Genomic DNA, 12,446 nt, shown 5'->3' on the forward strand with positions numbered 1-12,446 from the left:
CAGTAGAGAAGCCATCTCTCTCCCAAGCAGGTAACAGTGGTGAGCACACCAAAGTCTGGATATGGTTGGGTGGCGGAAGATAGGAAGGCAGTACTATATATTATTGCCCACTGGTTGGCTGTGTGCCAGGGTCAATACTGCTGGTTCTCTTAGCTTAATAGCAATTGAAAACAAAAGCACGTTGTAAAAGAGCCAAGAGCAGGCCACTGAGGCAAAGTATTGTCAATCACCACCAACACAGGAATTAATTAGCATGGGTTTACGTGGAAAATCAGGGAGATATACCAGGCTGACTGCTTCAAGCCCTTTCAGCTGGTCAGTGAGGCTGTCAACAAAGTGTAAGGTAAAAAGCCTGCAGAGACTACTTTAGATTCACAAGCCTGTCAGGGATTCTCCTCTCTTCTTCAGTGAGCCAACAGTCTGTCTTTAATACCCATAATAGTAAAGGGGCGAGTCACCAATTTTAACTGGGAGGAAGACCCTTTAACATCTTCTGGCTCACTTTACTGTTCAGAAAGGGGTTGATTGCATTGAGGGAAAGGCCAGCAAGTGGACTGATTAAAGCTCCTGGATCAATTGTCTGGCGGTCTCACCTGCTCTTCACTATCATCATCATCATCCTTTTCCTCATCTTCCTCTTCCAGTCCAGGCAGTGCCAATGAGATCCTCTCCTCCTGTCTGGACCCGAGGGTGCTCTTTGTGAATCCCTTGGACTTGTTCAGCAGAGTAGACGGCTGCAAACAAAAGAAATAACCCAAAATGAGGGCAGACAAAATGGTGCATACAGCCTTTTTCCGGTCTGCACTTGGCGCTTAATGGACTACTCTTTCTATGGCTGCAAGTTCAAACTCCAAAGCAGAAAGTGCTGCACACTGATCGTACTACAAACTATTTGGGTTTGCGAGGAATTCATAAATTCCAGTAAACTAAAACGTAATACCTCTAATTCCAGTAAACTAAAACTTAATACCTCTGGAGAGGGATTAAAAGGGCCCATCTGCCGAATGACGTTAGAGTGCAACTCAAATCCCAAGCAGACGTCTTCAAACAATATACTAGAGCACGTATTACTGGTGGTTGTTAGAAATGCAGGACTGTGTAAAGAGAACGGTCTTGTTCTCAATGCTGGATGGCCGCTTTAACCTCTACATTTGGTTTCCGAGACCTGGAGGGAGCTCTAATCAATCCAGTTCCCATAATATCAAGAAACACACCATATTTTTAAATAGTGAAGTTAGTCATTTTTGTTTGCTTTTATTTCGAACAATGTTGATGACTAACAGTGTGTAGCATTTAAGAAATAACAGTATACAATTCACTAAAAAACCAAAAAGGTTACAGGGACGTTATAGTTAGGTTCACATTTTATGCACACAAAAATCACAGAAATTCAGCAGCTATAGTTAGAGTTATCTGAAGAAAATCTAACTTGTGCCCTAAGGTAACTATAATTTGTGCCCCCACCATGCACATTTTTTCATCAATAATTTCATTGCAAATGTTGCAGTGATATTATCTATGATGTCATAGAAGATGTCATGAGTGAAGTAATATGTTGGGTAATTAGCAGAGCATGGCAAGGGCACGAGTTATAGTTGTCTTAGGGCACTAGTTATAGTTTCTTCAAATAACTAACTACTGAATTTCTATGGTTTTGTGTACGTAAAATGTAAACCTATCTATAACGTCCCTGTTACCTTTGGTTTTTTTAAATACATTTTCAAGGTTTTTTAATACTATTTCCTAACTATAACTTCCCAGTAAACTTTGTTTTTTTCAGTGAATTTCTATGTTTTTTTAACGTAAAGTAATATTTAATTACCATTTGCTAATGCAACCTGCAGCTACCTCCCCCGCAGGCAGCCACCGCCCCCGCAGGTAGCCAACCCCACGAACACCCTTTGCCCATGTGCGGCAGGGGGTTGGCAATAGGCCAGGCCCGCAAAAGAAGTCAACAAGGATAGGGGGCACAAAGCCCCTCTCCCCGGTCAAATTTAGCCCCTGGGAACCCATTACCCATGACCTGCAACATTTTTATGGAGGATGGGGTATAAGGCTCCCTTCCCCAAGGCGAATTTGGCCCCAAGGACCCCATCCCGGGGCCCATCACTTAAGTTAAGCTGTCCACTCACAAGGCCAATTTCAACCCAGGGGACCCCCATCTCCCGGGGCCTGGCCAGATTATAAAGGAGAAGACCCAGCCCCCCTCCCTGGGCTAATATTTTTGCACCTGGGAACCATCCTCCGGGGCCCATTCAGTAAATGGTTCTTGACCGGGAGCCCGCCGAGGTCATCCGTTTTATATTTAAAGGGGGGAGGGGGCACACTGTCACCCTCTCTGGGCTGATTTTGGCCCTGGGGACCCCATCTACCTGGGCCTGGCCATTCTTAATGGGGAGGGGGGGGAATGCAGCCTTCATCCCTGGCCTATTTTGGCCCTGGAGACCCAATCCCTTGGGGCCTGGCCAGCATCTAAACGGGGAGGGGGCACACAGCCCTCATCCCGGGGCCAATACTGGCTCCATGGAACGCCTTGCCCGGGGCCCAGCCAAATAAAAAAATGGAAGAGGGTGCTGTAAGGCACACCCTTCACAGGTTGATTTTGTCCCGGGGACCCTATCCTCCAAGGACCCCAGCAGGCCACCATCCCTGTGAGTGCTGGCCATTCCCAATGTGTTACAAAATACGACCTGCCTCATGAATATTAATGAGGAAGGTGGTTTGCGACTTATTTGGGAATCACAAACGGTATCTCAGACACTGTTGCACATCAGTGTTTGGGACTCAGAATTTGCGAGGTGCAAAAGAATGCAAATTGTGAGTTGCAAACACTGAGGGTACTACATTTGTCCCTTAAGGCTGGCTCCACAGCAGAGCTCATTTTATACACCCAATTGTGCATTGAAATTTTACCTTGCTGCACGGATTAAACCTAGATTACTTATGTTTGTCTGTTTGATGACCATTCAGCAGCACTGTGGGTAACATCCAAAGCCAGTGAACATTGATTTTACGTTGGGCTGTGCTCCTCAGCCGGGCACAGTACCAGGGCCTGTGACGGGCATGCTGGCGAGCTAGCCTTATGGACTGAGCATTTTTTGCAGAAATATGCGCAGAACCAGGGGTCACAGGTTTTTAATTGTGACAGGAGAGAGTTTCATCTTCCGTAGGGCGACGGAGAAGGAATCACTTATTGGGCAGCACCTATTCCAATATGGTATTTGAAATTTGTCTCAGGGCTATATCTCCGTGGAGTAAAACACCAGCCCCAGAGAACTGTATGTGACAAATCACTGGTGTGCATCACTGCGGGGCATGCTCGACCCTGTGTCCTTACGAGAATTATACAAGTATGACTGAGTCTGTTAAGGCCAACACTTGCTATGGAAATGCCAATTTGCAGTGGGCAATGTACAAAAGGGATTTATGGTCATGATTATCTTTTTCCGCAAGACATGCGACCTCACTGCAACGTAGCCCAAGTGACTGCCATTGGCTGACGTGAATTCAAGCTCTCCACACATCACTTGATACTTTCCTCAGTGCCGCGCCCTAAGTATGATGGCGTGCCCAGACATAGGTCCTGCGCGGAGTCCGCCACAGGACTCCCGCTTTATCTCACTGACTAGACTGAAATCGGTCTGGGGCTGCTTGGGTTCGGTTTTGGAGGGGGCTGGTATGTTCCTAATGGAGTAGGTCCAAGGATGATTTACATACAGCTGGTTGCGGCCTGGAGTGGCATAGTGGGTGAAAAACGATGGACTGGAATGCAGCCCGGTGCTGTTAGCGATGGATACGATTATTTTAGGTATTCCACACACAACCTTTTAGTTCCCTAGGTTCAAGTTCAAGCTGTGGTCATGCTTAGAGTGGAACCACACAGCCAGTTTGCAGACCCGAAGGCTTGTAAGACCTCCTTCATGCCACAGGGGGCAGTACAGTGAAGCCCCGGGTCTGCGGTGGCACCAGATCTGACACAAGATAAGGCCAGGAGCCAGACACATTTACAAGAAACCAGTGAACATTACCCCTTGTGCCCCAGCGAGGAGCGACTCGAACCCTCCGGAGCTGCCCACGCTGCTGCTGCTCAGAGATCCACGGATGCCACTGGGGGGCGCATCCACGAGGCCACGGATGGGTGCCAGGCTGCCCAGGGGGGCCAGGGGAGACCCTGCGGACTGAAGCAGAAGCACAATATAAGCATCTTACAGAGGCGGGTCGGCACCTTGGACGGAACATAAGTACTTCACGATTAAGACACACGGGCAGGATAACAAAACCGCATCCACGCTCAGCCATGCACGGTGCACACACAGCGAACACTGTAACAGTCATTTCTATGAGCTGGGCCGTCCTCTCCGGCAGCTGAGGGATCGGTGTTAACTCGGCTCATAAAATGATGAGCACTTGTAGCTCGGGCCGGTGACGGAGCCGGGCATCAAGCCGTCAGCGCTGAGCGTCGGGGAGTGACAGCTCCATTTACTGCTGCCTGTCACCCGCTGCTGAGAGCGGACGTTTTAGCCACGGAGGATAAAAGCTGCTGCTGAGAACCGGCGAAGCCTTCATGACTGGTACAAACATCCTTTATCCTACTGCAAGAATGGACACCACGAGGAGGTGTACCGACTAATAACTTCCCACGCCCTCCCAGCCGCTCTTTACTCTCACCTTTCAGAGCCAAATGCCCAGTTCTCCCTGAGAGCTGTGAGCTGCCAGTCCTCTCAACCCTGAGGGCTAAGGCTGGCAGTACTATCACAATGCAAGAGAAACAGCCACAAAAGGGTGCACTTCCTGCTTGCCAACCCTACGATTTAACCCTATGGTCAGTCTGAACTCCCTCGCCCCTGAGAACTAAGGGTGATCCGTTCTAGCTCACTGCAACAGCAGGCACCAGTGGAGTGCACTGGTTCTCTCCCTCTCACCGGCCTGTCACTTCCTGGCGCTTGACTTAGGTGTGCTAACCCCGCCATCCTGCTCATTTCCTCCCATCATGCTCGAGATTAGGGGTGCATTTGCCCCGGACCATCCTGTCACTTCTAGGCGCTCGTCGTGTATCACCTCCTGACCTTTAACCATTCGGCGTACTCACCCATTTATCCAGGGCTGGTCTTTGGCATGAGCGACCTGGGTCCACGCCAAAAGCATCTATAGAGGGGAGCATCGAGGTCTGTCCCCGGTGTCCCAAAGCATGCAATGTTTTCGGTGAAATGAGGGAGAGAAGTCAAATTGTATTATGCCCATGACGCAATTTGAGCAAAGGCCCGCCCTGTTTTGATATTTGTACCATGTCTATTGTAAGGAGTGCATCACTCTCGACCAATGTGTCACTGTCTGACATTAGGGGTGCATCACCCCCTGATCAATATCACTGCCTGATATTAGACATGCATCACTCCCAACCGAAGTGTCACACCCTGAGATTAGACATGCATCACCCCTTGATCAATGTCACTGCCTGAGATTAGGGGTGCTTCACCCCCTGATCAATGTCACTGCATGAGATTAGGGGTGCATCACCCCCTGATCAATGTCACTGCCTAAGATTAGGGGTGCATCACCCCCTGCTCAATGTCACTGCCTAAGATTAGGGGTGCATCACCCCCTGATTAATGTCACTGCCTGAGATTAGGGGTGCATTGCTCCCTGCTCAATGTCACTGCCTAAAATTAGGGGTGCATCACCCCCTGATCAATGTCACTGCCTGAGATTAGGGGTGCATCGCTCCCTGATCAATGTTACTGCCCCAGATTAGGGGTGAATCACCCCTTGATCAATTTCACTGCCTGTGATTAGACATGCAGCACCCCCGATCAATGTCACTGTCTGACATTAGGGGTGCATCACCCCCTGATCAATGTCACTGCCTAAGATTAGTCATGCAGCACCCCCTGATCAATGTCACTGTCTGACATTAGGGGTGCATCACCCCCTGATCAATGTCACTGCCTGAGATTAGGGGTGCAACACCCCCTGATCAATGTCACTGCCTGAGATTAGGGGTGCATCGCTCCCTGATCAATGTCACTGCCCCAGATTAGGGGTGAATCACCCCTTGATCAATTTCACTGCCTGTGATTAGACATGCAGCACCCTCGATCAATGTCACTGTCTGACATTAGGGGTGCATCACCCCCTGATCAATGTCACTGCCTAAGATTAGCCATGCAGCACCCCCTGATCAATGTCACTGCCTGAGATTAGGGGTGCATCACCCCCTGATCAATATCACTGCCTGATATTAGACATGCATCACTCCCAACCGAAGTGTCATACCCTGAGATTAGACATGCATCACCCCTTGATCAATGTCACTGCCTGAGATTAGGGGTGCATCACCCCCTGATCAATGTCACTGCATGAGATTAGGGGTGCATCACCCCCTGATCAATGTCACTGCCTAAGATTAGGGGTGCATCACCCCCTGCTCAATGTCACTGCCTAAGATTAGGGGTGCATCACCCCCTGATCAATGTCACTGCCTGAGATTAGGGGTGCATTGCTCCCTGCTCAATGTCACTGCCTAAAATTAGGGGTGCATCACCCACTGATCAATGTCACTGCCTGAGATTAGGGGTGCATCGCTCCCTGATCAATGTCACTGCCCCAGATTAGGGGTGAATCACCCCTTGATCAATTTCACTGCCTGTGATTAGACATGCAGCACCCCCGATCAATGTCACTGTCTGACATTAGGGGTGCATCACCCCCTGATCAATGTCACTGCCTAAGATTAGTCATGCAGCACCCCCTGATCAATGTCACTGTCTGACATTAGGGGTGCATCACCCCCTGATCAATGTCACTGCCTGAGATTAGGGGTGCAACACCCCCTGATCAATGTCACTGCCTGAGATTAGGGGTGCATCGCTCCCTGATCAATGTCACTGCCCCAGATTAGGGGTGAATCACCCCTTGATCAATTTCACTGCCTGTGATTAGACATGCAGCACCCCCGATCAATGTCACTGTCTGACATTAGGGGTGCATCACCCCCTGATCAATGTCACTGCCTAAGATTAGCCATGCAGCACCCCCTGATTAAAGTCACTGTCTGACATTAGGGGTGCATCACCCCCTGATCAATGTCACTGCCTAAGATTAGGGGTGCATCACCCCCTGATCAATGTCACTGCCTAAGATTAGGGGTGCATCACCCGCTAATCAATATCACTGCCTGAGATTAGACATGCATCAACCCCTGATCAATGTCACTGCCTAAGATTAGCCATGCAGCACTCCCTGATCAATGTTGCTGCCTAAGATTAGCCATGCAGCACTCCCTGATCAATGTCGCTGCCTGAGATTAGGGGTGCATTGCTCCCTAATCAATGTCACTGCCTAAGATTAGGGGTGCATCACCCCCTGATCAAGGTCACTGCCTGAGATTAGGGGTGCATCGCTCCCTGATCAATGTCACTGCCCCAGATTAGGGGTGAATCACCCCCTGATCAATGTCACTGCCCCAGATTAGGGGTGAATCACCCCTTGATCAATTTCACTGCCTGGGATTAGACATGCAGCACCCCCGATCAATGTCACTGTCTGACATTAGGGGTGCATCACCCCCTGATCAATTTCACTGCCTGAGATTAGGGGTGCAACACCCCTTGATCAATGTCACTGCCTGAGATTAGGGGTGCATCGCTCCCTGATCAAAGTCACTGCCCCAGATTAGGGGTGAATCACCCCTTGATCAATGTCACTCCTGAGATTAGACATGCAGCACCCTCGATCAAGGTCACTGTCTGACATTAGGGGTGCATCACCCCTGATCAATGTCACTGCCTAAGATTAGCCATGCAGCACCCCCTGATCAATGTCACTATCTGACATTAGGGGTGCATCACCCCCTGATCAATGTCACTGCCTAATATTAGGGGTGCATCGCCCCCTGATCAATGTCACTGCCTAATATTAGGGGTGCATCACCCGCTAATCAATATCACTGCCTGAGATTAGACATGCATCACTCCCAACCGAAGTGTCACACCCTGAGATTAGCCATGCAGCACCCCCTGATCAATTTCACTGCCTGAGATTAGGGGTGCATCACCCCCTGATCAATGTCACTGCCTGAGATTAGGGGTGCATCGCTCCCTGATCAATGTCACTGCCCCAGTTAGGGGTGGATCACCCCTTGATCAATGTCACTGCCTAAGATTAGGGGTGCATCGCTCCCTGATCAAGGTCACTGCCCCAGATTAGGGGTGAATCACCCCTTGATCAATTTCACTGCCTGTGATTAGACATGCAGCACCCCCGATCAATGTCACTGCCTAAGATTAGGGGTGCATCACCCCTGTCAATGTCACTGCCTGAAATTAGGGGTGCATTGCTCCCTGATCAATGTCACTGCCTAAAATTAGGGGTGCATCACTCCCTGATCAAAGTCACTGCCTGAGATTAGGGGTGAATCACCCCTTGATCAATTTCACTGCCTGTGATTAGACATGCATCACTCCCTGATCAATGTCACCTCCTGAGAAAGATTAGGGGTGCATTACCCCCGGTCAATGTCACTGCCTGAGATTAGGGGTGCATCACCCCTTGTCAATGTCACTCCTGAGATTAGGGGTGCATCAACACGTGATCAATGTCGCTGCCTGAGAGAGACTAGGGGTGCATTACCCCCTGATCAATGTCACTGCATGGGATTAGACATACATCACCCCCTGATCAATGGCACTGCCTGAGAGATATTACGGGGGCATCACCCCCTGTCAATGTCACTGCCTGAAATTAGGGATGCATCACCACCAGATCAATGTCACCACCTGAGATTAAGGATGCATCACAACTGATCAATGTCACTGCCTGAGATTAGCCATGCAGCACCCCCTGATCAATGTCACTGCCTAAAATTAGGGACGCATCACCACCAGATCAATGTCACCACCTGAGATTAGCCATGCAGCACCCCCTGATCAATGTTGTTGCCTGAGATTAGGGGTGCACCACCCCCTGTCAATGTCACTGCCTGAGATTAGGGGTGCATTGCTCCCTGATCAATGTCACTCCCTGAGATTAGCCATGCAGTACCCCACGAGAAATGTTGCTGCCCGAGATTAGGGGTGCACCACCCCCTGTCAATGTCACTGCCTGTGATTAGACATGCATCACCCCCTGATCAATGTCACCTCCTGAGAGAGATTAGAGGTGCATCACCTCCTGTCAATGTCACTGCCTGAGATTAGGGATGCTTCACCCCTTGTCAATGTCACTGCCTGAGATTAGGGGTACATCACCCCATGTCAATGTCATTGCCTGAGATTAGGGGTGCATCACCCCCTGATCATTGTCACAGCCTGAGATTAGACATGCAGCACCCCCTGATCAATGTCACTGCCTGAGATTAGGGGTGCATCACCCCCTAATCAAAGTCACTGCCTGAGATTAGCCATGCAGCCCCCCCTGATCAATGTCACTCCTGAGATTAGGGGTGCAGCACCCCCTGATCAATGTCACTGCCTGAGATTAGCCATGCAGCACCCCCTGATCAATGTCACTCCTGAGATTAGGGGTGCATCAACACGTGATCAATGTCACTGCCTGAGAGAGACTAGGGGTGCATTACTCCCTGATCAATGTCACTGCCTGAGATTAGGGGTGAATCACCCCCGATCAATGTCACAGTCCGAGATTAGGGGTGAATCACCCCCTGATCAATGTCACCCCCTGATATTCGGAATGCATCACCCCCTGATCAATGTCACTGCCTGAGATTAGCCATGCATCACCCCTGATCAATGTCACTGCCTGATATGAGGGACGCATCACCACCAGATCAATGTCACCACCTGAGATTAGCCATGCACCACCCCCTGTCAATGTCACTGCGTGAGATTAGGGGCGCATCGCTCCCTGATCAATGTCAATGCCTGTGATTAGGGGTGCATCACCCCTTGATCAATGTCACTGCCCGAGATTAGGGATGCATCACCACCAGATCAATGTCACCACCTGAGATTAAGGATGCATCACAACTGATTAATGTCACTGCATGATATTAGCCATGCAGCACCCCTTGATCAATGTTGCTGCCTGAGATTAGGGGTGCACCACCCCCTGATCATTGTCACAGCCTGAGATTAGGGGTGCATCAGCCCCTGATCAATGTCACTCCTGCAATTAGGGGTGCATCACCCCCTGATCAATGTCACTGCCTGAGAGAGATTAGGGGTGCATCACCCCCTGTCAATGTCACTGCCTGAGATTAGGGGTTCTTTACCCCCTGATCAATGTCACTGCCCGACATTAGGGGTAAATCACCCCCTGATCAATGTCACTGCCTGAGATTAGGGGTGCATCGCTCCCTGATCAATGTCACTCCCCCAGATTAGGGGTGAATCACCCCCTGATCAATGTCACTGCCTGAGATTAGGGGTGCATCGCTCCCTGATCAATGTCTCTGCCCCAGATTAGGGGTGAATCACCCCCTTGATCAATTTCACTGCCTGTGATTAGACATGCATCACCCCCTGATCAATGTCACCTCCTGAGAGAGATTAGGGGTGCATCACCCCTTGTCAATGTCACTGCCTGAGATTAGGGGTGCACCACCCCCTGTCAATGTCACTGCCTGAGATTAGGGGTGCATCACCCCTTGTCAATGTCACTGCCTGAGATTAGGGGTGCATCACCCCCTGATCAATGTCACTGCCTGAGATTAGAGGTGCATTGCTCCCTGATCAATGTAACTGCCTGAGATTAGCCATGCAGCACCCCCCAATCAATGTTGCTGCCTGAGATTAGGGGTGCACCACCCCCTGTCAATGTCACTGCCTGAGATTAGGGGTGCATCGCTCCCTGATCAATGTCACTGCCTGAGATTAGGGGTGCATCACCCCCTGATCAGTGTCACTGCCTGAGATTAGGGGTGCATTGCTCCCTGATCAAAGTCACTGCCTGAGATTAGGGGTGCATCACCCTTAATCAAAGTTACTGCCTGAGATTAGCCATGCAGCACCCCTTGATCAATGTCACTCCTGAGATTAGGGGTGCATCAACACGCGATCAATGTCACTGCCTGAGATTAGGGGTGCATTGCTCCCTGATCAATGTCACTGCCTGAGATTAGGGGTGCATTGCTCCCTGATCAATGTCACTGCCCGAGATTAGGGGTGAATCACCCCCTGATCAATGTCACAGCCTGAGATTAGGGGTTCATCACACCCTGATCAATGTCACTGCCTGAGATTAGCCATGCATCACCCCTGATCAATGTCACTGCCTGATATTAGGGACGCATCACCACCAGATCAATGTCAATGCCTGAGATTAGGGGTGCATCACCCCTGGATCAATGTCACTGCCCAAGACTAGGGGTGAATCACCCCCTGATCATTGTCACAGCCTGAGATTAGGGGTACATCAGCCCCTGATCAATGTCACTCCTGCGATTAGGGGTGCATCACCCCCTGATCAATGTCACTGCCTGAGAGAGATTAGGGGTGCATTACTCCCTGATCAATGTCACCTCCTAAAAGAGATTAGGGGTGCATCACCCTCTGTCAATGCCACTGCCTGAGATTAGGGGTTCTTTACCCCCTGATCAATGTCACTGCCCGATATTAGGGGTAAATCACCCCCTGATCAAGGTCACTGCCTGAGATTAGGGGTGCATCAACCCCTGATCAATGTCACTGCCCGACATTCGGGGTAAATCACCCCATGATCAATTTCACTGCCTGGGATTAGACATGCATCACCCCCTGATCAATGTCACCCCCTGAGATAGATTAGGGGTGCATCACCCCCTGTCAATGTCACTGCCTGAGATTAGGGGTGCATCAACACGTGATCAATGTCACTCTTTAGATTAGGGGTGCATCACCCCCTGATCAATGTCACTCTTGAGATTAGGGGTGCATCAACACCTGATCAATGTCACTGCCTGAGAGAGATTAGGGGTGCATTACCCCCTGACCAAGGTCACTGCCTGAGAGAGATTAGGGGTGCATTACCCCATGATCAATGTCGCTGCCTGAGATTAGGCATGCAGCACCCACTGATAAATTTCACTGCCTGAGATTAAGGAGGCATCACCCCTGATGAATGTCACTGCCGGAGATTAGCCATGCAGCACCCCCTGGTCAATGTTGCTGCCTGAGATTAGGGGTGCATCAACCCCTGATCAAGGTCACTCCTGAGATTAGGGGTCAATCACCGCCTGATCAATTTCACTGCCTGGGATTAGCCATGCAGCACCCCCTGATCAATGTCACCTTCTGAGGGAGATTAGGGGTGCATCACTCCCTGATCAATGTCACTCCTGAGATTAGGGGTGCATCAACACCTGATCAATGTCATTCCTGAGATTAGGAGTGCATCAACACCTGATCAATGTCACTGCCTGAGATTAGGGGTGCATTACCCCCTGATCAAGGTCACTGCCTGAGAGAGATTAGGGGTCAATCACCCCCTGATCAAGGTCACCGCCTGAGATT

At 50.1% G+C, this 12,446-nt stretch overlaps 1 protein-coding gene across 5 annotated transcripts in view; it reads right to left on the reverse strand.

Annotated features, from left to right (window-relative positions):
• Positions 1-12,446, reverse strand: part of CEP164 (centrosomal protein 164) — a 459,099-nt gene that overhangs the window by 318,141 nt on the left and 128,512 nt on the right. For all 5 annotated transcript variants that reach the window (XM_086957031.1, XM_086957028.1, XM_086957030.1 and 2 more), the window contains 2 exons: positions 4,029-4,178; positions 594-734 (listed from right to left, as the gene is read on the reverse strand). In XM_086957031.1, the coding sequence (XP_086813157.1) occupies positions 594-734; positions 4,029-4,178 (291 nt within the window). The remainder of the gene's footprint in view (positions 1-593; positions 735-4,028; positions 4,179-12,446) is intronic.

This window comes from Lissotriton vulgaris, chromosome 2_1 (assembly GCF_964263255.1).
Source record: "Lissotriton vulgaris chromosome 2_1, aLisVul1.2, whole genome shotgun sequence".
Classification (NCBI taxonomy): Eukaryota; Metazoa; Chordata; class Amphibia; order Caudata; family Salamandridae; genus Lissotriton; species Lissotriton vulgaris.